Genomic DNA, 27,135 nt, shown 5'->3' on the forward strand with positions numbered 1-27,135 from the left:
TCCTAGTATTTAAAAAAAAAAGAAAAGGAAAGGAAAAAAAAAGAAAGAAAGAAACACACTCAATTGCATGAACAATTTAAGCTACATACAAAAAACTTCTTTGAACCATAAGTCATTATATATTTTACTTTATATATATTTACTTATTATTATAAGTGCAAAGTGCACATTTAAGAATGAGTGCTTATGAGACTGCTAGAGTAATATTTAGCATCTTCTTATGTTCCTTTGTGTGGGCATTCCATGTGAACTCCAAGGACAGGACTTGGTGCTATCTTTGATCAAGATTAGAGAATCATAGACATAGATCTGACAGGACCTTAAAACTATCCAATCCAACCTCCTTAATTACTAGCATCACAAAACAGGAAAGCACAAATCTCCTTGGTTATCATAACAACACCAATTAAATAATGGGATGCATATACATATGATAGTAGGATGGGCTTAATTATTGCATATCCTTATTTTCCTCAATCTTATTGATCTAGAGTTTAAAGAAAGACTTAATATCGTTCATTACTTCATTCCTCCATTTAATCATTCAATACACTGGCATGTGACAAGTTAAACACTACTGGCATAAAGAAAAATAAAAAGAAGGATTTGAGAGTAAAACATAGTGTAGCATTGAACTGATTCCCCAAGGGTGTAAAATTTAAAAAGGGAGGAACATGTAGCCAGCAAGAGTAATGACTTGGGACAGCTTTGAGGGAGAACACAGAGAAGATGAAGAGTAGATGTGGAAAGAATAAGCCAGAGGAGAAATGAAAAAATAAAAAAATTATGATTGAGTAAAAGAAATTCAGAGATCTTAAACATGAAAGTAAAACACTTAAGGATAATGGCCACATAAAGGGTATTGCCATCCTGTGAGAAGCTGTGGTAGAGTGCAGGAAAAGGTCATGAGAGTTAAATAGGTATTACACAGTATTTGAGGGACTTTTAATTTGGTACGTTGAATTTCTTTAAAATGAGGTTAGGATTTGCATTTCATTTGTTTATTAGGTCATAAAGCACTGTGCTAGGCACTGTAGAGTATATAGAGATTCAACAGAGTTCCAGTCCTCAATGAGCTTAGAGGTAAGAATTGGACATAAGGAATAAATCCAGGAATTGGTCCCCAGTAGCTTTTAAATTAGACTTTCTTATTGAGCATATTTGCAACAGTTAAGACTGTAAGGTGGCTGTATGCTGCCTTTTCTGGAAAGCTATTGCCTACAATAACTTAGAACGTAAGTTAAGGAACATGATCTTTGAGAAGCCAAGAAAAATAAAAAGAATAGAATTATAATGATAATCCTGGGAAGGATTCAAATCACAGTGTCTCCAGAAGAGTTTTTGGGAATTGGATACCAAGTGACTCATAATTAGCCAGTCACTATAATCCTTCCATTGTCTCCCCTACAATTCCCCCAAAGAATAAACTTTGTCCTGCTGAATCTTGTGCAAAATGAGATTTAAGCCACATATTCTCACTATTTTAATAGAAGAAAAAAATTAACTCAATCAACAATAAATATTCTTTTATATCCCTCCCCACCAAAAAATATCATTAAAGAAAGTAGCATAAAAAGTGATTGTCAGGATTAGAATTATAGAAGCTAACACCCATCTGCTTCAGGACTTTTCATCAAAATACATAGGTTTACAATTAATCTGACCTGAAGCAAGATATGTTTTACAATTTTCAGAACAACATAATGGGTATGCCTTTTTTGGCTTTCTATATCCAAATATAAGTAGTAACCTTTAAAATTTATCTAAACAAATAATACTGATTACCAAACAATGGGTATAACTAGTATGGAGTGGTATAAATAGGAGGATGTGGGGGATGGGGTTGGGGAAAAAAGAGAGGCATGTAGAACCAGAATCTGAAATTAGAGCTCGGTATACCCTAAATGTGGCAGTGTGATATCACAGTTGATGAAGTGTTGGACCTGGAGTCTGGAAAATCTTGCTAAGTTCAAATCTGACCTCAAGACTTACTAGCTGTGTGACTCTGGACAAGTAATTTAACCGTGTTTGCTTCAATTCCTCATCTGTAAAATGAAGGAGAAGGAAATGGCAAACTGCTCTAGTATCTTTGCTGCGAAAACCCCAAATGGGATCAGGAAAAGTCAGAAACCCACTAAAAGGACTCAACAACTCTAAATGATAAATTCCATAGATCATATTCCTAATGAATGTTTTAAAACAGATTATAAATACATTTTTTTCAGATTTTTTAACATAATATGTCAGTGAAGAGATTTCCCCTTCCCAGGGAAAATTTTAATCTATTTTCATCTTAATATGAATCAATATAACTATGCTAAGACAGCAAGTTGAGATAAGGCATATTATTCCTGTCCTCATAAAGCTTATAATCAGATTAATGTAATACACTCCAATCACCATTTATTAAGTACCAGGCTGTGATCAAGACCCTCATATCGGGTTTCCCAGAGTCTATCTCACCTGGGCTGAACACCCTTTTCATCTGAGTAAGACTGGCCTTTCTTGAAGTTTTTTCAGTCTATCTAGCTCAAACTGGAGAGTGATTTCATTCCATTGGACTGTCTTGTGGTTTTAAAGGAAAACTGGGAGAGTTGGAACTTACTGACTTTACTCTTTCATCTCAGTTCTACCCCATTTACCCAAGGAGCAGAGCTCTACCTTAAAAGTAAAAAAAAAAGAAAAAAAAGAAAAAAAAAGAAAAAAAGAAAGAAAAGAAAATACCAAAAGAAAAAGAAAGGAAAGGAACAAGAAATAGAAAAGAACATTGATCATAGAAAGCTACTATGGTCTCAAGGCAGACCAAAACCCAAACTCAGATGAGGACAGAATGTCCATAGAAGAAATCTCAAAGAGTGAGATACATTTATTTCAAGCCCAAAGAGCTTCTTAAAAATGCTCATAAAAGACTTCAACAGGCAAATAATAGAGGTAAAAGAAAAAAAGTGAGAAAAGAAATGAAAGGTATGCATGAGAGAGTCAATAGTTTGGAAAATGAAGGAAAAAATTATCTAAAGAAAACAACTTCTTAAACAGTAGAATAAACCAAATGGAAAAAGATATACAAAAGCTAATTGAACACATTAAAAATTAGAACAGAGCAAATGGAAGCTAATGACTTTACGAGACAGCAAGAATCAGTCAAACTAAAAAAAAATGAAAAATGGAAGAAAATGTGAAATACCTCATTGGCAAAACAGCCGGCCTGGAGAATTGATCGAGAAGAGATAATTTTAAAATTACTGATTTATTTGAAGGCCATAATCAGAAAAAGATTCTGGATATCATTGTACAAGAGGTCATTAAGGAAAACTGCCCCAATATTCTAGAAACAGAAGGAGAAACGCTCATTGAAAGAATCCATCCAAGGAACATTGTTACAAAATTCCAAAAGTATAATCTTAAGGAAAAAATATTGCAAGCTGCCAGACAATTCAAATATCAAGAAGCAACAGTCAAAATTACCCAGGGTCTGGCAGTTTCCACAATAAAGGCTCAGAAGACCTGGAATACCATATTCTGAAAGGCAAAGGACTTGGGTTACAACTAAGAAATAACTACCCAGTAAGAGTCAGCATCATTTTTCAGGGGAGGAGATAGAGCTTCAATGAAGTAAGAGACTTTCAGTCATTTCTATTGAAAAAAACAGAGCAAGCAGAAGATTTAATTTACAAACACAGGACTCAAGAAAACCATAGAAAGGTAAACAGGGGGGGGAGGATATATATATATATATACATATATATATATATATATATATATATATATATATATATATATATATATATGTAAAGATTAAACTGTATGTATGTAAAGATTAAACTGTATGTATCCCTAGACAGGAAAAAAAGTAACTCTTGAGAACTGTATCTGTCACTAGGGCAGACAGAAGGGGGCAACACATGGACTGAGGATGAGGTTGTGAATGGTCCCTGATGCGATAACATCAAAAATAAAAAAAAATTAAGGAATGGGAAAAGCTCTGTACTGAAAAAAAGAAGAAAGGGGAGGAATAATAGATCAATTAGTTCACACAAAGAGGTACAATAGACCAATTACAATTGAAGAAAAAAAGGAAAGGGGATTAGCATTGTCTGAAGCTTGATCTCACCAGTTTTGCCTTTACAAAGGAATAATTTATTCATTCAATTAGGTATAGAAACTTATTTAATCCCATAAAGAAGTAGGAGGAGAAAGAGAAAAAGAAAAGGGAGGAACGGGATAGAAACACTAGGAAAAAAAATAGGAGAAGGTTAGAAATATTGATAAAAGATAAAGTAATGAGTGGAGTGGGTAAAAAAAACATGACTGAGGAGAGGGTGGAGAGAAGAAAAGTATATACAGGAGAAAATAGGATGGAGGGAAATACAAACCTGGTAATCATAACTGTGACTGTGAATGGGATGAATTCTCCCATAAAATGAAAGGGAATAGCATAGTGGATTAAAAACCTATTTTCTATAATAGGTTGTTTACAAGAAACACATTTGACACAGAAAGTCACATACAGAGTAAAGGTAAAAGGCTGGCCCAGAATTTATTATGCCTCAGCTGAAGTAAAACAAAACAAAACAAAACAAAACAAAAACAGAAATAGCAATTCTTATCTCAGATAAAGCAAAAGTAAAAATAGATCATATTAAAAGAAATAATGAAGGAAAGTACATCTTGATAAAGTATAACATAAATAATGAAGTAGTAATAATACTAAATATGTATGCACCAAGTGATAGAGCAAGCAAATTCTTGGAGAAGATTTTAAACCAGTTACAGGAAAAAAAATTCTAGTGGGGGTCCTCAACCTTCCCCTCTTAGAATCAGACAAATCTAACTATAAAATAAACCAGAAACTAGGTAGGTTAATAGGATCCTAGAATATCTGGATATGATAGAACTCTGGAGAAAACTGAATAGGGACAGAAAGGAATACACCTTTTTCTCAGCAATACATGGTACTTATACAAAAATTGACCATGTATTAGGGCATAAAAACCTCACAATTAAAGGCAAAAAGGCTGAAATAGTAAATGCTTTCTTTTCAGACCACAATGCAATAAAATTATATTCAATAAAGGGGGCAGGGAAAGATAGACTAAAAACCAATTGGAAATTAAATAATCTAATTCTAAAGAATCAGTGGATCAAACAATAAATCACAGAAACAACCCATAATTTCATCCAAGAAAATGACAATAATGAGACAATATCAAAACCTATAGGATGCAGCTAAAGCAGTTTTTAGGGGAAATTCTATATCTTTAACTGCATAAGGAAAATAAAGAGAATATCAATTAATTAGGCATGCAATTAAAAAGCTAGAAAAGGAACAAATTTTTTAAAACCCAACTAAAAACCAAATTAGAAATTCTGAAAGGAGATATTAATAAAATAGAAGCTAAAAAATCTATTGAACTAATAAATAAAACTAAGAGTTGGTTTTATGAAAAAAATAATTAAAATGGATAAACTTTTGGTTAATTTGATCAGAAAAAGGAAAGAAAAAAAATCACTAGCATCAAAAAATGAAAGCGGTGAACTTAACCACCAATGAAAAAGAAATTAAAGCAATGATTAGGAGCTATTTTGACCAATTCTGTATCGACAAGTCTGACAATCTAAATGAAATGGGTGAATATTTACAAAAATATAAATTGCCCAGGTTAATAGAAGAGGAAATAAAATACTTGAATAATCCCATTTTATAAAAAGAAATTGAACAAGTAAGTCATTAATGAACTCTCTAAGAAAAAATCTTCAGGGCCAGATGGATTCACAAATGAATTCTACTAAACATTTAAAGAACAATTAATTCCAATACTATGTAAACTATTTGGAAAAATTGGTAAAGAAGGAGTACTGTCAAATTCTATCTATTACACAAATGTCACTGATGCCTAAACCAGGAAGAGACAAAACAGAGAAAGAAAATTACAGACTAATCTCCCTAATGAATATTGATGCAAAAATTTTAAATAAAATATTAGCAAAGAGATTACAGCACCTTATCAGCAGGATAATACACTATGAAAAGAGGGATTTATACCAGGAATACAGAACTGGTTCAATATCAGGAAAACTATTACCATAGTCAACCATATCAGTAAGAAAACTAATAGAAATCACGATAACCTCAATAGTTGCAGAAAAAGCTTTGACAAAATGTACTACCCATTTCTATTAAAAACGGTATTGCGCATAGGGATAAGGGGAGCTTTCCTTAAAATAATAAGCAGTATCTATCTAAAACCAATAGCAAGTATTATTTGTAATGAAAAGATGCTAGGTGCATTCCCAATAAGATCAGGGATGAAACAAGGATGCCCATTATCACTACAATTCCTCAACATAGTATTAGAAATGCTAGCTTTAGCAATAAGAAAAGAAAAAGAAATAAAAAGGAATTTGAATAGGCAATGAGAAAATAAAATTATCATTCTTTGCAGATGATAAGATGATATACTTATAGAATCCTAGAAAATCATCCAAAAACCTACTGGAAACAATTCACTGCTTTAGCAAAGTTGCTAGATATAAAATAAATCCACACAAATAATCAGCATATTATTCACAAATATTATTCACAAATCCCATCAGCAAGAGATAGAAAGAGAAATTCTACTTAAAATTACTGTAGACAAAATAAAATATTTTGAGGTCTACCTGCCAAGATAAACCTAAGAACTATATGAACACAAGTTTAAAACATCTCTCACACAAATAAAATCAGATCTAAACAATTGAAAAATATCAATTGTTCATTGCTAGCTAGGCTAAGATAATAAAAATGACAATTCTGCATAAATTGGTCTACTTGTTCAGTGCCATACAACCCAACTACCAAAACATTATTTTATAGAACTAGAAAAAATAATAACAAAATTCACCTGGAAGAACTAAAGGTCAAATATTTAGAGAATTGATGAAAAAATACAAAGAATGGTGGCTTAGCAGTACCAAACCTAAAACATTTGGTACTGGCTAAGAAATAGATCAATGGAATACATTATACACACACAAAATAATTAAGACCTATACCAATCTAGTCTTTTATAAACCCCCAACTCCAGCTTCTGAAATAAGAACTCACTATATACCAAAATAAGATGAAAATGAATACATGATTTGGGCATAAAGGATAATACCATAAACAAATTAGGAGAATAAGGGATAATTTATCTACCTATCAGATCTTGTAGAAGGGAGGAATTTATGACCAAAGGAGAATTAGAGAAGATTATGAAAGGCAAAGGCAAAATGGACAATTTTGATTACATTAAATTAAAAAGGTTTTGCACAAACAAAATCAACAGAAATAAAATTAAATGGAAAGTACAAAACTGGGGAAAAATCTTTATAGCTAGTATTTCTGATAAAGGTCTCATTTCTAAAATATATAAGGAACTGTGTCAAATTCATAAGAATGCAAGTCATTCCTCAATTGATAAATGGTCAAAGGATATGAATAGACAATTTTCAGAGGATGAAATTTTATATATACAGCTTAGAGAAATGCAAATTAAAACAACTCTGAATTACCACCTCATACCTCTTAGATTGGCTAAAATGAGAGGAAAAAATAATGATAAATGCTGGAGGGAATGTGGGAAAACTGGGACACTAATACATTTTTAGTGGATTTGTTAAACAATCCAATCATCCAGGAGAACAATCTAGAATTATGCCCAAGGGGCTATCAAACTGTGCATATCCTTTGACCATTACTGGGTCTGTATCCCAAGGAAATCATAAAGAAAAGGATCCATATGTGCAAAGAAATGTTTGTAACAGTTCTTTTTGTGGTAGCAAAGAACTGAAAAAGATGGATGCCCATCAATGGGAAATAGTTGAACAGATTGTGGTGCATAAAGGAAATGGAATATTATTGTTCTATAAAAATGATGAACAAGCTGAATTTAGAAAGATCTGGAAAGATTTACATGAACTGATGCTGAGCAAAACGAGCACCACCAGGAATACATTGTGCACAAAAACAGCAAGAATGTGTGATGATCATCCATGAAAGGCTTCTCTTCAATATCTCAGTGATGCAAAGCAATCCTGATTGACTTTGGACAGAAAATGTCATCTGCATGAAGAAAAAGAACTAAGGGCACTGAATGTAAATCAACACATTCTATGTTCATTTCTTTTGTTGTTGTTGTTGTTGTTTTTTATTTCCCCCATGGCTTTTCCCTTTTGTCTTATTTTTCTCTCGCAATATGATTTATAAAGCAATGTGTATTAAAATTAATAAATTTATTACAAAAAAATCGGAGATAGCAAGTTTTGAATGGGGCACAGGAAGAAAGCCAGAACAGCACTGAAGAGTACATGACTGGTACACATATACTTAAATAACACATGAAAAATGCATTAAAGAGGTAGAAACAAAGCACTATGTGAGGTTGGTATATGTGGAAACCAAGTCTGGCTTAGATGGACTATAAAGCATGTGTTTGCTAGAAATTTGCATAAAATAAGAATCATAATGCAAAATCTGGATAGGAGCTCAGGGGTCATCTAATCCAAACCCCTTCATTTTACATGAAGAAACTAAGAAGCAAAAATGTTAATTGACTTATCTAATGTCACAGTGGAAATATTTTAACCAAGGTTCTCTGACATTAATGAGTATTTTTTCTCCTATTAAATGCTACCTCCTTAAGTTGGAAAAGTAGAGTGCTACCAGATTGTAAATGCTCTTGATTTTCAAGTAGCAACATTACTATAAATAGAGAGTCATTGAAGATTGATGAGCACAAGAGTAACTCAACTAGATGAACACATAAGAAAGATTAGTCTAGCAGTGATGTAAAGGATGTATTGTGGGGAAGAAAGGGTAAAGTTTGGCAGATCCATTAAGAGAACATAGTCCCAATGGGTTGTAATGATGGCCTGTACCACAGTCTTACAGTGACAACTGAGTGAATAAAAGGACATAAGAGATATTGGAAAGAATAGATAGAAGTTAGCTATCAAAAATGAAGAATCAAAGATTATTCTAAGGTTTTAAACTTAGGAAACTAGATGAATAGTGGGGTCATTATCAGGATTAGTAAAGTCAGAAGGAGAAATAATAATTATAAGTATTAGCATTTATATAATAGTACTTTCAGATTCACAAAACACTTTATAAATTTTATCTCATTTGATCCTTATAACTATTCTGGGAAACAGATATTATCATTATCCCCATTTCACAAATGAAAAAACTGAGTCAGGCAAAGTTTAAGTGATTCACCCATGATCACATATAAGTGAGGCTGGATTTGGACTCATCTTCCTGACTCCAGGTTCAACACTCTATCCCCTGTGGCATCTATCTGTTCTTACAAGTTTAAGGGAAAATACATTCTTATATATTATTTGTGTTAAATCTAATGATGGTAAGAACCAGGCAAAACACACTAAGTTAAATATTGATCCTTTTACTATCCTTTCCAAATTCTTATCTACAATTGATGTATATCTTGTATGTCCATTTTTTTTCATGTTGTCTTCCCCATCAGATCTCAGATCTCAGTTCTCTGAGAGTAGAGACTGATAGTAAAATTTCTTTTTAGCTTCAGTTCTTATATACTAGCCTATGTATATAGATATAAAATGTCTATTTTGTGTGTGTATGTGTGTGTGTGTGTGTGTGTGTGTGTGTGTGTGTGTGTGTGTGTGTGTAATAATGTCTGGCTCACAGTAGGTACTAATAAGTGCTTGTTCACTTACTTATTTAAGAATAGGGATAATGTTTCCATTACCTTCCTCACCACCCACAAAGATATTGCACAGAGAGGATATAATAAATAAATGTAATCTAAGCCAAATATATATCTTGAAGTTCTTTAGGATTCAAGAGTGGGGAGCAGAGCCAAGATGTCAGAATAAAAAGAGCATTTGGACCAAAAAATCAGATTAGATACAAACCCAATATGAATTTCTGGAAGAGCTAAAGAAAAAAGTTTTTTAAAAGAGAAAAAAAGATTTTTAAAAAATCAAATAAGATAGTAAAGAAATATGGGAAAAGAAATGAGCAATGCAAGAAAATTATGAAAAAAGAATTAATAACTTAGTAAAAGAGGCAGAAGAACATAATGAAGAAAATAACTCCTTAAAAATCAAAAGTGGCTAAATAAAAAAAAGATACAAAAACACACTAAAGAAAATAATTCCTTCAAAATTAGAATTGGGAAAGTCAAAACTATTGTATCCATGAGACATCAAGAAACAATAAAGCAAGGTCAAAAGAATGGAAAAATAGAATGAAATATAGGAAAAACAACTGACCTAAAAAATAGAGAAGAGAGAATTTAAGAATTATGGGACCACCTGAAAGCCATGATAAAAAATGAAAATGTACATTATTTTTCAAGAAATTATGAAAGAAAGTTACTGAGATATCTTAGAATCATAAGGCAAATTAGAAATTGAAAGAATCCATTGATCACCTCCTAAAAGAGATCCCAAAATGGACATTTGCAGGAATATTATAATCAAATTCCAGTGTTTCAAAATCAAGGAGAAAATATTTAAAACAGTCAGAAAGAAATCATTCAACACTGAGGCACTACAGTCAGGATCACACAAGATTTTGTATCCATCACTATAAAGAAGTGGAGGACTTCGAATATGATATTCCAGAAAGCAAAGAAGTTTGAATTATAAACAAGAATAACCTACCCAGCAAAACTACATAATCATACAAGATGGAAATAGATATTTAATGAAATAAAAGAATTCTAAGTATTCCTAATGAAGAATAAAAAAATTGATATTTAAACACAAGTCTCAAAAAAAGCATAGAAAGATACGATTTTTTCTCTGAGGATTGCTTTGACTTCAACCCAGAAATTTTGCTTTATATTCATGATTTTTCACTGGGATTATTACAACAACTTTAATAATCCCTGTGAAAACTGGTCTTTTGTTAAGCCCTAGCTGACAAAGATGACTCCATGTTTTACAACTCATTGATTCACCTATTCACTGGTTGGGTTAAGTCGATTTCATTAGACTGCATCTGCAAGGTTGTCCTGATAATAATTAATTTAGCAAACTTTTCTAATCAAAAGGTCTTTGTGATTAGTAATGGAAGATACAGGGTATGAGGAGGGAGGAAAGAGGGCAGAAAAAAAGGTATTATAGTATGACAGTATGTCATACAGCCTTTTGTCTGACAAAAGTATTTTTACAGTCTTTTTATTGGCAGCCAAAAAAGTTTCCCTCCTTCTTGGTCCCTATAAATCCGTGTACTAATAGCAGTCAGATATAAAGATAGAGATTTAGAGTTCTGGGATCTTCTTTAAAGAACACCTTCTACTATATACCCAAGCTACTGCCCATGCTTGGCCATTGATTTTAAGGATGAGGGAGTGACACTCTGCCCACGTTGTGATCCTTAATCCCTAAGTATTTTTTCTTAATACCTCACCTATAATATTCTCACAATCCCCTGCCTCAACTTCCCTACTACTAAAGTCCATCCTCCATTGTAAAATGCTTTTCCTAAAGTGTAGGTCTAATCATGTCAGCCCCACCAACCTCCCATGCAATATTTTCCAATTAAATTAAGTATAAACTTTTCTATTTGGCATTAAAAAAAAAGAATTCAGGAGTGTATTTTATTATTGATGCTTTTAGATTACACAATCACCCTTTGACTTAGTTTTACTACAATATGTTTTCTCCTCTAATTTCCTTGTTAGCTATTACAAGATCACTTCCTGTCCAAGTCATCTTTTTCAGGATGAAACAAGGAAGGGGACCATTAAGAATTTCCTCTGTTCCTAAGTGGCATCTGTTATTTGCTTTATATCATCCATCCAAGCCAGTCTCATTGCTAGCTTCTAGATAATCATAAAGCCATAAATTGCATTTTATATCTTAGAAGTGGCCATTAAGAATCAGAGGCAAAAAGATATATTTTTTTAAGATATTAAATTATTTCCCCCTCCATTAAGGGCATTTAATATCTTTCGCCTTAACACAGAATCTGGCCCAGGACGTGGAGGAATGACTGAAATAGGTACCAACTTGATGCCTCTTTTTTTTTTTGCTTTCCTGACACTATTGTTTGCATGGACAGTGTTGCTTTACTTTTCCCTCCCAAATCCTCAGTTGCACCTAGAGCTCCAGGTGACAGCTGTGGCCAACAGTATCTCATCCTGTTTGCTTATGCATAGAAATTATGGCAGCTTTGCTTGGATAACTTTGCCAGTCATCCACACCTTTGAAACCTGCATACTGTGAACATTAGAGTCAAGGGAGAATGTGTCTGAAATCCTTTTAAGAAACTCAGGGAGTCAACAAATCACAATTACTCACCCCTAAGCCCAGATGGCAGTGAACAAAAACCTGAACGGCATGAATAAAGAACATTTTATGGCTCCATCTACATTACCTCTGTCTTTTTGCCTATTTCTGTTGGAATATGGACACTGTGCCATTGCTTTTCTGCAGGTTCATTCTGGTACTGCATCTGTTTCTTGGGAATTTTCTCAAGTTTCTTCCTAACCAGCACTGAATTAAACCACAGTTGGTGTAGACCACATGCCATCACTAGGTACTTGGCAATTCTGCAATGAGGTCCTTTTAAAAAAGCTCAAGATCCACTCCTTTCATGTTTGTTTCTTAACATTGACCACTGAATCCTAGGAATCTCTTCTCTGAATAATGTTTTTAAATGCATGAAATAAAATGCATGGGATTATAAAGGAAACCACTATAATGAAATCATATTAATCATGTTAAAATACAGATACTAGGGGGCCTGAAATTCTTTTGCCTTTTGTAAAAAGTGAAGTTAATATCTCTGTTATCATATGTAAATTCTCCGGAGTTGATGAGTTTTAAAAAGTTGACTTTTTAAAAAATTATTTAGCTGTTACATGAATATAATTCATAATAAGTGCAGTGTGTATATATTTTAACATGTGTTTCCTTTACTTTAGAAAATTCATAGAAATGGGTTTCATTGATGAAAAGAGAATAGCCATATGGGGCTGGGTAAGTTGTTTTGTATATTTTTATGCCTGATAGTCAATGTATTTTCTAACGTGTTCTGTATGGTTACCTTGAAACTATTTTCCACTATAGAATGAAATGAAAGTTAAGCAATATTTTTGTTTGATTAATCTATCAGTAAAAATTTATTGTTTCTATATGCCAAGAATTGTGCCAGGTGCTAGAAATACAAATGCAAAAGTAAAGTAGACCTCAAGGAGTTTACATGCTATCAGGAGAGGCATGTAATGGGTACAAAACTGACACAACATACAAAGTAATAGAGGTTATACTCACAACTGAGGGAATCAGGAAAGATTTTAAGTAAAAGGTAACCCTTGAGAGGAGGCTTGAAAGAAACCAAGAATTGCAAGAGGTAGACGTGAAAAACAGTACATTTCAGTTATGGAGGACATAACATGGAAATGAGTAATGGAGTGCATTGTTTAAGGAACAATAAGAAGATTATATTGACAAGATTGTAAGATGCGAGGTGGGGGATGAGGTGGTGATGTAGTATGTTATAAGACTGGAAAGTTATATTAGGGACAAGATAAATGCTTAACAGGAGATATTTGTTCCTAGGGATAGTAGGGAGTCACTGGAATTTGTTGAGGACGTGAGAGGAATTGCCCTTTAGGAAAATCACTTTGGTAGCTCTGTGGAGGATGAATTGACTTGGGTGAACAACAAATTTAGATCATTTAGGCCCCTGCTCCTTTTTTATTTCTAATGAATTTCTTGTGAGTTGTCTCTCTCTACTGATAAAAATAACTAATAATTATTCTAATAATAATCTAAATTAACTGATAATTGCTGTGTCTCTACTATATTTTAGAGAAGAATGGACAAGATTATAAAAATTGTGAAGACTTGGAAGATTTAGATTTTTTTTCTTTTCAAATTTTAGAAATCTTTTTTTGGGGGGGTGTCCATCTTTTTTCACTGTCCACTCATGCTTCACTAATCCTCTATTTTGGCATATGAACTTCAAAAATGTAATTTCCTTGATATACAGCTCAATCTGGGGAGTGTCACAATGGGTAGAGTACCAGCCCAAGACAACCTGAGTTCAAATCTGTCCTCAGACACTTAATACCTCTTAGTTGTGAGATCCTGGGCAAGTCGCTTATCTCCAATTGCCTTGGCAAAAAAAAAAACCAAATAACCCACCCCTCCCCTCAAAAAATATGTACAGCTCAATTCGGTCACCTCCTGGCTTTTTTATATTTTCTTTGGCAAGCAAATTCCTTCACCAGTCCTGATTTCCATATATGTGAAAAAGAGAGAACTAAGTAGCTTTCAATTTCTTATTTTTAGGTCATAGAAATAATTTCTTACATTTGAAAAACTTTTATTTATTAAAAAATGCACACTGACTGAAGTAGTGGCATCCTGTTAGGCACAGCTGGTGAGGTAATGAGAATTGATGGAAAATATTGGCATATTCTCCAATTTTCTGATTATAAATTATTGTAATTACTGCTCATGAAAAATTTCAATTTTCTTCCCCTTTCAGCTGGAGGTATCCTCTGACCAGCTAACGACGGTGCCTTTATAGCTTTTTTGCTCTGCTTGCTTTTCTTGGCTGTATTTTCAGTAAGGGGCCCCCTTAATGTGGAATGAGTGAAATCAAGCCTGAAACAGAATTTGCAGGATTCATCTCCACCCTTAACAGAGCAGTTAAACCACTCATATTGTAATGAAGGGAAAGTTATCTCCTGAAATTGGCTATTTGGTCCCTCCTAAAATAGGCCAAGTACAAACTACCTAGTCCAAGTGGAATGTAGTAATAAATGAAGTGTTCCAGTGAAGTATGTAAAAAATGACTTTTCTTATTTTGTATCCATGTTGAAATCCCCAAGGTAAATGATCTCAGCACTCAAATATTAAGTCTAACAACTATATGAAATCATAGTCATTTTCCTTTGGTTGAGCTTTTGATCCAGGTTTTAAAAAAAATAATAATAGCAAACTTGTTTTTTAATTACGAGCTCTGTGTTTTCATTATCTTATCTTTCTCAGGGAACATATAGGTATAGAGGATCCACATTGGTCCACTATCCAGATATAAAAAAAACCTTGGAAGGAAAAATTACATCAAATCCAAATGACATATACACATATATACATACATGTGTGTGCACATATACATACAGTATATATATATATATATTCCTTTATAATATCTCTTCCTTACCTCCAATCTAATCACCAATTACCAATTAGACATTCAAAAAGTAGATATTCTTTAAGTCTCTCAAACTCAACATAGCCAAAACAGAACTGATTATCTTTCCTCTAGAGCACATCCTTCTTTCAAACTTCCCTATTTCTGTCAAGGGAATTGCCATACTTCTAGTCATCCAGACTTGCAGCCTCAACTCCTCATTCTCTCACCCCACATATGTAGACAGTTGCCAAATCTTGTCAATTCTACTCCCACAACATCTCTCACATCTGTTCCCTTCTTTCTACTCATACAGCCCCCAACTTCCTCTCCCCAACACTAGCTGATCTTTCTACTTCAGGTCTTTCCCATTTCTCCTTCAATCAGCTACCAAAGTGATATTCTGAAAGCACGAGTCTAACAGCCCCCTAGCTAAATAAGCTACAGTAGATTTTTATTAATGCTGGTATAAAATACATGTTCCTTTTAAACATTTTAACAACCTGGATTTAACCTGCCTTTCCAACCCTTATTAAACATTACTGCTCTTCATGCATTCTGTGGTTCATCTAAAGGGAACTTTTTAATGTTCCTCATATACAAAATTCATTTCCCATATCGGTACCCTTGCCCAAGTACTGTATTCTCTCTTTGCTTCTGCCACTTAGAATACTTATTATCCTTTAAAGCTCAGCTCAAAAGTTGTTTTCTACATAAGGCCTTTCTAGATCCCCTCAGCTGTTATTGACTCTCATAAAAATTGCCTTTTATTAATCTTTTATTTACTTGTGAATGTACATAATAGTTCTTCTGATAAAATTCAAACTCGTTTCATTTTTGTTTTTGTCCCTCCAGCACAGTTTCTGGCACATTATATATGCTTAATAAACTCTTGTTGATTAATTGACTGATTGAAAACACAGTATCAGTTTCTGCTTGATTCATAAGATTCATTTCTAAGCCAGCTGGAAGTCAAGCCTTAACTGGGAAGGAATTGAAGAAAGGGGAAAATATGAAGATATGTCTGGGTGGGCAGCCAAGATATAGCATAAATTCTGTGTGATGAGTAATGAAATAATAGGTGAGAGGGTACCAAAATAGATGATGCCTTGGGCCAGTTCTGCCAGCAAAGTTACAGTTTTCCAGATCCTTTCAAAGAGTATGGAACAAAACATTTTTCCAGCCATCATTGTTGTCTCTTTGGAGCCCTGAGCCAAAGACACATCCATTGCACAGAAAAAAACTTACTCTCACTAAGGTGTTACCCTTAAACTCCAGCTTCATGGAGGAAAGTGTGTTTCCATGATTCCTAGAATCTATTTAGTATCTATTTCAGAGCCAAGCCTTTAACAACTATGTTTCTCTCAGTTCAAGATTTGTTTCTATATAGATGTGATTACCTAAGCAATTTGGTCTTTTAAAAAAATCCAAACATTTTCTTCAACTACCTAGACCAGCAAGAAAATAAAACTTTATTGAAATAGAGAGTGAACAGTATTTGCTTTGCCCCAGGATATTAGCACTTAAGGGTAAGAGTTATGGGAAAAGAGTAATACTTACTTGCTGTGGTGCTTTTTCATTGATTGTCTCTTTTGTCTGCAATGCTTTTTATACTGACCAGAAGAAGTCTCTTAACTTCCCTGATTTCCTTAAAATCCCATATTCTGCAGGAAGTTTTTCACAATCTCTCTCCCTCCTTCCTCCCCATACTTTCCCTCTGAGAATACTTTCCACTTACCCCTTGTATTTTTAAAAAAGTATTTTCATGTTGCCTTCCTACTAGAACATGAGCTTATTGAGGACCAGGGTTATGGTTATACCTTTATGCATAATACAATAATTGGCAAATAGTAAGCATTTTAAAGATGCTTAGTGGCTAATTGATCAATTGGCTGTCACCATTCTTGGTCTCTATCTTCTAAGGAAATAATGTGCATCCCCAACTTCTCACATTATTTTTGACCTTAATATATAAACTGTCAGGTGTCCATTGAATGTTAGAACCAGAGGCGACCTCAATGATCATCTTGGCCCAACTCCTTCAGTTTCACAGTAGTAATAATAAAGTTAACATTTAAATACTGTTTTAATGTTTTCAATGTCCCCTGTATATATTACTCAAGTACACATGACCGCTCTATGATTCCCATATAACCATACCCATTTCTATTATTTCTATTTTTTTTTACACCAAGCACACCATACAGACTCTGTGATCTAGTGACATTGGCCTCCTTTCAGTTCTTCAAATATAACTCTCCATCGCCCAACTTTGGGGATTTTCACTGGCTGTCCACCTTGCCTAGAACTCTCTCCTACCTCATCTTACTTCCTGGCTTCCTTCACTCTCAGCTAAACTATCACTTTCTGCAAGAAGCCTTTTCCATTCTTTAATCTCATTGCCTTCCCTCTGAGATTAATCTTCAATTTTTCTGAATATGTTTTGTTTGTAGTATTTACATGTAGTATCATCTATCAGACTACAAACTTCTTAAAAATAGGAATTTTTTTATTTGTTTGTATACTCAGTGCTGACAGAGAAAATGCTTTTAAAATGCTCATTAGATCGACTTACTCATGATCAATGTCAGAAGAAAGATTTGAACTCAGGTCTAATTGACTTCAAGTCCAGTGCTTTAATCTATATAACTCACAAAGGAGAAAGGAACAGAGCAAGGGTTCCAAGTTCTGACCTTTTCCTATTGCTATGGGCTGTCCAGTTTTTAATTAAATTTAGTATATTTCTTGATTACTCAGTAGAGACTCAGCATTGTATTTCATGTTGTTTAATGCATTGGAGAATTGAGTCAGTTAGATAGATGAGATATAAGTGTAAAGTCTATCTAAATTAGTGGGTTTAGAATTCAAGCTACAGCTTTACATAGTTAATATAATGAAGCCTTTCTGAGCTCGTGGTGCTGAAGAAGCAATAGTTCAAAAGATGGGTTCCTTTCTCTTCTGATAGCTAAAATAAATTCAATCAATAGAGAACGTCAACAGTGAAAATGGGAGTTATGTAACAAGAGAGATTAAGTGTCTTTGCATTTTTCAGCCTATTAGAAGGAAAAGACTCCAGCATACTTGTCATAATTATTTTGCTGTTATTATTGTTCAGTCATTTAGTTCTGTCGGACTCTATGTGACTCCATGGACTTTTTCTGTTTGTTTGTTTGTTTTTTTTCCTTTCATAAAGATACTAAAATGGTTGCCATTTCTTTCTCCAATGTGTCCTCACTGGGGCAAATAGGGATTAAGTGACTTGCCCATCACACCCCATTTTAGCTCACATCTTCCTGACAACAGGCCTGGTGCTCTGTCCTCTGTACCACTCAGCTGCCCCTCTGTTACAGCAGTACAGAGCCATATCTGAATATCTGAATTCTTTTGCTTCAGGGTGCTAACACTGGGGAAAAGAGACCCTTGTGCTTCCTTCCTAAAGCCCACACAAATCCTTATAGACCTTTAGAAGCATAAAATATGTCTCCCTGAAGGTGAGTTCTATTGTTATGGCACTTCTCTCCTGGAGTTGCATTCCCCTTTCCCAAACACTTCTGAGCATAGTTTCTTTGGGGGCTATTTGCTCCTTCCTGTGCCATCATCTCTCCCTCTGCCCCATTTGGGATAGTGCCTACAGTCATGTCACCTTCTAGACTGTCTCCTAGCTTTCTCCCCAATCAACTGAGTTTGCTCCAGTGCAAGCTATATTCACATAAAGTGTTTTGTAAATCTCAGCATGATTTCCTATGTAAATGAAGCTGTTTTAAATTATACGTTAAACAAAATGGCAAGCTGCCTCTAAGTGCAAAGGCCAGCATTCTAGAATTCTCATTTCAGCTCTGCTAAGTGGGCTCTTTCTCACTTTTGGTACCCACTCTGCTTGGGAGGCACACCCACATTTCAGAGAATAAAAAGTCATCTCTACTTGTAGACTTGCTTTTCCAAACTGGCTGAGATTTAAAATGAGCATCTCTGGTCAATCTCTGGGAGATTTAACTTTTCTTTCTATAAACTCAACTTATTTAATTCACCTTAGATGGAATCTGGAAATTTCATATAAAATCAATGCAATCATTCACATAGAAAGGGTTCATAAATTATTCCAAAAGATTCTGACCCCAAAGTCTTGAATGGAACTGATTGGATGAAGTATTTCTCAGTATTGTCACATGAATCCTGTTCCCAGAACTTTGGGATCTTGGGAGGAGGGTATTTGATCTCTGGAGGAATGAACTTTGAACCTGAGATACTGAAATTTCAGAAAGTGATGTGATTTGTGGGAGGCAGCCAGCATTGGTGTCCATTGGCCAAGGATGGTTACATCCTGTTAGTCTATCCAATGAGAAGGCTGGAGTCTTTTGCTTTTAAAGCTGGACAAGCTGGAAGCAGGTCAGGTTCCAGGAGCACATGGTGGGAGTTGGGATGACTCCCGGGTGTTTCTGGGCCTCTCTATGCAGGGATTAAATTAATGGTTTCTCTTTATACCTGATGATGTCTCTGATTAGTTAATTGGATTGGGAAGGGTCTCTTGCACTCAACCTGTCCCACATAATCTGAAATAAATGTCTTTCTGAATATCATTCCTTTACTTTGCAATCTCTGGCCAGTTTTTAGATATAGAAGTGAAATGCGATGGTACATTATTTCTCATTGGGAAGTATGAATTGTTTCAATAAAATCAAGAACAATAGTGAGATTTATAGAAGCTTTATGTGCAAAGCTCCCAAGTTTATAATACAGTCATTAGAATCTAAAATTAAGAGTGGAATTTAGCTTCAGTTCCCAAAATAGTTGTTGTTAGTCTACTAATCAGAACAAATTATTTTTACATTTCAAATGAAAGCTTGAAATAGGTATAATATTGTCACTTACCAAAATTATTTCCAAAGTATTTAGTTCATTCTGTCTTAAAAAAAAATCACAAACAACAAAAAATATATTTTTCTCTATCAAAGCTTATTTATTTTAAAGAGCTTCTTAGGCAGAGGCTGGTTATAGGATAATTTAGATGGTTTCTTTTTATTCAGGATGGTTTTTGCTCATGAGCTTTATAACCATGACCCATTAAAGGCATTTTTTTCAAGAATTGAAAATTAAGTAAAGGTCTTAATAATAAAGAATATTTTTTCATTCATTTGCAGTCTCTGGTCAATTCTCAAATCATTTTTTCAGGAGCTATCAATATGGACTGGCCAAAAGGTGCCTCAGTCAGTTGCATTCAGAAATGTACTTGAGAGTAACATAATCAAGAAGGACTTTCTCACCTTGTTCCTTATTTTCTTTTAATCAGGCGTGTTAACTGGAAAGAATCAAAAATAAATTGCACCCCTTGTGGCTTTTGTAAACAGTGGAATTGCCCTTGCATTTTTTCTTAGGAGTATGGTTTTCATTATTTTTTTGTAATTTCTTCAAGCAAAATGATTTTTTCTTGTAACAGGGTCATTGTAGGGTTAGAGATGGAAAGGAACCAATTCAGAAGATAAAACAAGACTTTTCTTATTACTAATGTTCATAGCTCTTTAATTACTCCTATTGTTTTAAGAGGTTCTATTTGAATAGACCCACACTCACAATCTTCCTCACCTTTTTAGCAGTAAAATGTGCAAAAAGAAAAAAAAGGTCGATGCAAGTAAATATATGCTAATTTTGATTAATTTCTTTCCAGTCCTATGGTGGATATGTTTCTTCACTGGCCCTTGGATCTGGAACCGGTCTTTTTAAATGTGGAATAGCAGTGGCTCCAGTCTCCAGTTGGGAATATTATGGTATGAAAGTATCTCATAAACATTAAGTTAGAAATCATTTAGCACAAAATGACCCTGTATATGAAGTTGGTTTTTTTTTAAAGCAAAATATAGTGCCAAATTTGCCCCTATCATGAGCATGTGGATAAGAATCCACAAGTGTATATGTTTACTAAGTCATTACAACTGCATTACAATATTTTGTTTTAAGAGCAAATTCTCACTTATGTTTTCATAATTCTTATTGTCTCTGAAATTCCTTGTGCTACCTTTGAATTTAATCTTTAAAAACTGAATCAAGTCCATAACTTTACATGCTACTACATTGCAATCATAAGACTTCCAAGCACATCTGGTGTGAATGAAGCCTGGGGCTGAGATGTCACTGAATCTACCCTACACAATTTGAAGGTGCCAAGTCAATAGCTCCAGGAATTAAAGACATTGATTTTACTTCAGACTTGCATTTTCCCCATGCAGTTTTTTTTTAAATGTCAAAATTCATGTAGGATGAATTAAGTGATTTGAATTAATTCTAGTAATTGGTCAAATGAGTTTTCCCCAGTCAGTCTTATCTCCCTCTCTGGGAGAGGGTGGAGGTGGGGAGTGATGAAGGGGTGGGGGGTAACTGAGGTATTGAATAGAGGCAAAGTAAGAAAGGAAAAGATGGTGCCATAGTTTCAAGCTGTTCTCTTAACAACAATAAAAAAGATATGCCTTTGGATATATTTCTAGAGGATGCTATCTTGGAGTATAATTTTTCTCTATGGCACCCCACTTTTTAAAATAAGTTTGCAGGTGATGGTAAAGAAGTTGAAATTTGAAGTCCACTCCTTATAGTAACAAAAGGCTCCCAAGATTTTAGATATATTGCTTCTCTTTATCACATCTCTTCCTTTCTGGGGTCTAGTTTGATAGTTCTTACCATGGTTCAATAGGGGAAGGTCCTGAACAGAGGCTCTGATGAATATATGATCATTGGAACATGATTTTTAAAAAGTCACAAATTTCAACCAAATTAATTTAATGGGTTGGGGAAAGCATTTGTATGGGTGCTTTGGAAAATAAAGGAATGTACATTTATCATCTCTTACAAAAATGTATTTCAGCGTCTATCTACACTGAGCGCTTCATGGGTCTTCCTACAAAGTCAGATAATCTTGAACACTATAAAGTAAGAATTTTATATTTTCTTCATTCTGTGATTTTAATTTTGATTTTATAAGAGAATTTTGAAAAAGTAATTTAGAATGCATGTTTTAGGACAACTAATCAAAAAAAAACTAATCAAAAGTCCCAACTCTTTGTCCCAAATTATAAAGCAGAATGTTGACAAAGAAGAAAATATTCCTTGACCATAATGGATGCTTAATGTAACTATTTGTTGAATTAAATGGAATTTAGTTATTATTCCTTTTTAACGCTACTCTCACCACTACTTTAGACATAAATTGTCAAGGCACTGTTTATGTCTACAGCTAACATTTGGTCAAAAATCATTTTATTTATCACCTACTACATGTGAGTGAACACTGGGCAAGAAAGGAAAAATACAAAAAGAGACAAAAGTCACTACCCTTATGATACTTAGTCCATTAAGGAGGAAAGACAAGAACAGATTGCTAAAATAAAGATTATTATGTTAAAAAGTGCATTTGAGAATTATAAAACAAAATATCATATAATGTTCAAAGGGATTACAGGAAATCATTAACAAACAAAAAGTGATCCAGGAAACCTTCATGGCATTTGAATTTGACTGCAAAGGATAAGTAGAAATTCAACAGACAAAAGGGAAGAAATAAAGTGCATTTGAGAATTAGAAAACAAAATATCATATAATGTTCAAAGGGATTACAGGAAATCATTAACAAACAAAAAGTGATCCAGGAAACCTCCATGGCATTTGAATTTGACTGCAAAGGATAAGTAGAAATTCAACAGACAAAAGGGAAGAAATAATATTCCTGTCAATGAAATGTGACTGGAGTATGAGGAAAGGCACAAATATGGGAATATCAGGGGAAGAATTATATGAGTTACCTGGACCACCAGAGACATAGAAGGTTCTAATATAGTGCCAGGATAAAAGTACCAGATTGTAAAGGACCTTGAACACAGAACAGAAGAATTTGAATTTACTCATGAACAATTGGGGGCCATTGAATAATTTTGAGTAGAAGTATGATTTGACCAAATCTTTGATTTCAGAATGAATTACTGATTTCATTCTCATGCATTTTTGACAATCATAAATTTTTTCTCCCTCTTCTTTCTCCACATATCTGAAGAACAATAAAAAAAGAAAAAGAGAAAACCTTCACAATAAATGCACATACTCAAGCAACAAATTTTTGACTTGGCCATGTCCAAAAAGGAATCCTTTATTCTATACTTTGTTACTCTTGTAGTTGTGCAAGCTAAGATTCTTTTAGGATTTCATTATTTTATTTGAGGCAATTTAAGAGGTGATGAAAATGTGATACTTTAATTCCTAAATATTTTTCAGTCAATGTAATAAATAATTTCAATAATAGTGCCTGGTCCTCTGGCTGCTAATTTAGGTAGTTTTTCTATGGACACAATGTGTTAGAGCTTGCAGCTACTGAGCTGATAATATTCTTTCTTTTTCAGAATTCAACAGTGATGGCAAGGGCAGAATATTTCAAAAATGTCGACTATCTTCTCATCCATGGAACAGCAGATGGTGAGGTTTTAAGAAAGACTCTTACACATAAAAATACTGAGCCAGCATCACTTTGTTTGAGCAACATTAAGCATCCTCCTATGCCTGTGCTCAGGGTCAGAACAGAGGTGTCGAGGACATTTCCATATAGAAGTTCGCTTACTCACTGCTGACGGTGTCATCTCTATGACTAGATAATTGTTGGTGTTCATTTCCAGTCAGTGTATTGTCACTCCATGCTTTCTGATATTTACCAGGTTTTAATAGCACTTCAAATATCTCTCTTGCAGATAATGTACACTTTCAGAACTCAGCACAGATTGCTAAAGCTCTGGTGAATGCACAAGTGGATTTCCAAGCAATGGTACATAATTCCTTTTTATTTGTTCTCAGGACTGTGCGCCCCAGGCAAAAATCAGAACATTTGGTGAAAGTTGGTAGAAAAAGGACTGGATTGTGGGTTGGGAGACCAGGTTCCAGTCTCCATTTTGTTATTCAGTTTTCAACAAATAATTTGAAGGATTTGATCAAGTCACTTCTATTTGGGCTTCAATTTCTTGCTCTGTAAAAAAGAGGAGGCCAGATAATATTATTTCTAAGACCTATTTCAGCACTAATGTGCTAAGCTTTTTTTATTTTTGTATAATATTTTTAGATTTGGCCCCTATCTCAGAATAGCAATGACTCAAAATGGTCATATGATGAGTTAATTTAGAAACAAACCCCAGATCTTCTAACATCTAGTACTATACCCTTTTAATCTTATTGTGCTATTAATGCAACATTTTTAATCCCTCCTGTCAATAAGCATACGGTCTTGCTATTCTTACAAAAATGTTGGAAAATATAGGTTATCCTTTAATTTACAGATAAGGAGTGTGGTCTGAATTGAGAGGAAGGAATATACAGGAAGAAGGCTTGATGGAACATCCCAGGACAATGTTTCCATGCTTTGAGAACTAATTTGTTCCTGGTTCACTTGGAACCATTATACATCATCCATTTCATTATGCTATATACTTACCAGTGTTCATAGTGCCTTTATCTTGGTTACATAACTTTGCCCTTACAATGATTATGTTAGTTAGGTAGGGCAGAAATTATTATCACCATTTTACAGATGAGAAAGCTACAAGCTGAAAAAGGTTAAATGGCTCTATCCTGTGATCTTCTGACCCCTACTATAGAGAGACACACAAAAATCATCTTTTTATTGGATTCTACTCTTCTGGCTGTAAATTTAAGATAGAATATAAGAAAAGATAGAAAAACAATAGAAATAAGAAATATATATACTTTATTATAGCTTACAGAAACTTATATAAATTTTTTTTCACCTGAAGTAAAACAGATGGTATAGTTGTGCAGGGAACATTCCCAATACAGACACAGTTGTGCTGGGAGAGGGGAGGGCCATCCCCCAGAGAGTCTAGTTCACATCCCCAATGGGGTTGGTTGGGCCTCCAAAAAAGGAGTGGTAGGATCCTCAGAGTGGTAGCCTGGGTCCAAAGTGACAAAAAGGAATGTGCCATGTGGCTCAGCTCAGTAAAGTACAAAATGTGGAAGGATGTTTTCAAACTGTTGTGGGGAGGAAGCTTGTATCACCTGGGAATCTGCCCCCAAGACATTTCAATATCCTATACAAAATGTTTCCAAGAAAGTGGAAAAACCACTGCCCTTAAATCAACTTTATAATTCAGGATGTGAAAATAATACAAGATATAATCAAGACAGAATAGCTAGATGGTGCAGTAGATAGAGTGCTGGCCCTGAAGTCAGGAGGACCTGAAGAAGAAGGAGGAAAAGGAGGAGGAGGAGGAGGAGGAGGGGAGGAGGAGGAGGAGGAGGAGGAGGAGGAGGAGGAGGAGGAGGAGGAGGAGGAGGAGGAGGAGGAGGAGGAGGAGAAAAGAAAGAAAGAAAAAAAGAGAATGAATCAAGACAAATTAGTTGGGGGTGGGCGATCATTAGACTATTAGTTACCATACCAGTTTCTAGGTGCTGAAAGAGTATGTGCATAAACTTTTTTTCACGTTCTAAGTTTTGGAGTAGTGGGACAAAGCCACAGTGATCTCATTCCTGTTATGGATCTGTAACATATGTATAGCACAGATTTTAAAAAAACTGGTTCTCTTTATTCATCGAAAACATAGATATAATGTAATTTCATCTACACTAAAGTTTAAAATTATCAAGTTCCCTCATGAAAATTTCTTTAAGTATTATGAATTTCTAGGGTGATTGTCATATATATTCAATTTACATTTCCTTCAACTAGGAAAAATCTAATACATTATAAATTCAAAATAGCAAAATAGTTATTAAAGAATATGAAAGTCATTTATTAAGGTTTAAAAGAACTACTGAAAAATTTCCAAGCCTAAGTGGCTTACTTATAAATAATCTGTTAATGTTTTCTTTTGTTTTAGGAAAGCACTTGGAAAAACTAAAGAGCTACATAAATTATGATATATTATTAGGTTTTACTATTGTTATGAAAGTACATAGTCAAAATGTTACAAAAATAGTCAAAATGCTTCTATTTACCAAGAGAAAAAAGAATTCATAGCTCATTTTTTTCTTGGAATAAATGAATTTCTTTCCTTTCTATTTCAGTGGTATTCGGACCAGAACCATGGCTTGTCTGGCCTGTCAACTAATCATCTCTATATACATATGACCCACTTCCTAAAGCAGTGTTTTTCTTTATCAGACTAATAAATGGAAGGGAGAATGAAGGAAAGAAGAAAATTCATGACCATGTCTTCAAAATCTTAATGTAAACTTCTTAATCCCTTTGCTTGTTTTTATGAGAATGTCAAGGGTATGCTCTTGTAGCCACTTCAACGAATTGTATTCTAAAGAATGGTTACTGATTAGGGGCCTGACATGGTTAAATTAAATTGTGTTTACATGTATAGTTTAATACTGAATGAGAGAATGGAGTCCCAAGTTTTGTTTCAGATTGATGAAGGATTTTGATAACCTGTTTTTTTTTGGGGGGGTCTTAATACATGTTCTCTAAAAGAATAAATAAATGTTTGTTGAATTGAATTAAAAATAAAATGCTATTCCTGTGTCAAGTTCCATAACATTTAAGTCCCAGGTTCTGTGTCAGAAAAAAGTTGAAGAAAAATAAAATCAAGTTGTCTGTAAGAAGATAGAAAAACTGAAATAATTGGCCTAGGTGTCTCATTAAAGCTCTAAACATCAGAAAAAGCATTAATGGGCATAAAAATACTATTCAAAAAAAGCTTGTTATTTGTGTCTGGACCTTGTTTTTGGGCATGGGGAGTTCCTTAGTATGGTACCTCCCTCCAATGATGCAGATAGCCAACTTTCTGTAATTCATAATTTTGTTGAATTGCTAGTGCACTAAGAATAACTTGCCACATAATCCCACAGTTAATTGTTGGAGGCATGGCTTGAACATTTTTCCTGACTCCTAGGTCAGTAACTTATCATAAGGCTAGATTCAGCAAGAAATCTTGAAATTTAAATCACCTTTAGTACCTGATATTTTTTTCTTAAGAAAATATAATTCCTAC

General features: G+C 34.0%; 1 protein-coding gene across 1 annotated transcript in view; it reads left to right on the plus strand.

Annotated features, from left to right (window-relative positions):
- FAP (fibroblast activation protein alpha) overlaps positions 1 to 26,653 on the plus strand; it is a 90,796-nt gene extending 64,143 nt beyond the window's left edge. Inside the window, exons 21-26 of the mRNA XM_074303271.1 lie at positions 12,942 to 12,996; positions 20,826 to 20,925; positions 22,014 to 22,078; positions 23,539 to 23,611; positions 23,881 to 23,954; positions 26,204 to 26,653. Of these exons, the coding sequence (XP_074159372.1) occupies positions 12,942 to 12,996; positions 20,826 to 20,925; positions 22,014 to 22,078; positions 23,539 to 23,611; positions 23,881 to 23,954; positions 26,204 to 26,305 (469 nt within the window). The 3' untranslated portion in view covers positions 26,306 to 26,653. The remainder of the gene's footprint in view (positions 1 to 12,941; positions 12,997 to 20,825; positions 20,926 to 22,013; positions 22,079 to 23,538; positions 23,612 to 23,880; positions 23,955 to 26,203) is intronic.
- The last annotated feature ends 482 nt before the right edge of the window (positions 26,654 to 27,135 follow it).

The sequence above is a fragment of the Sminthopsis crassicaudata genome, chromosome 3 (genome assembly GCF_048593235.1).
Source record: "Sminthopsis crassicaudata isolate SCR6 chromosome 3, ASM4859323v1, whole genome shotgun sequence".
Lineage (NCBI taxonomy): Eukaryota > Metazoa > Chordata > Mammalia > Dasyuromorphia > Dasyuridae > Sminthopsis > Sminthopsis crassicaudata.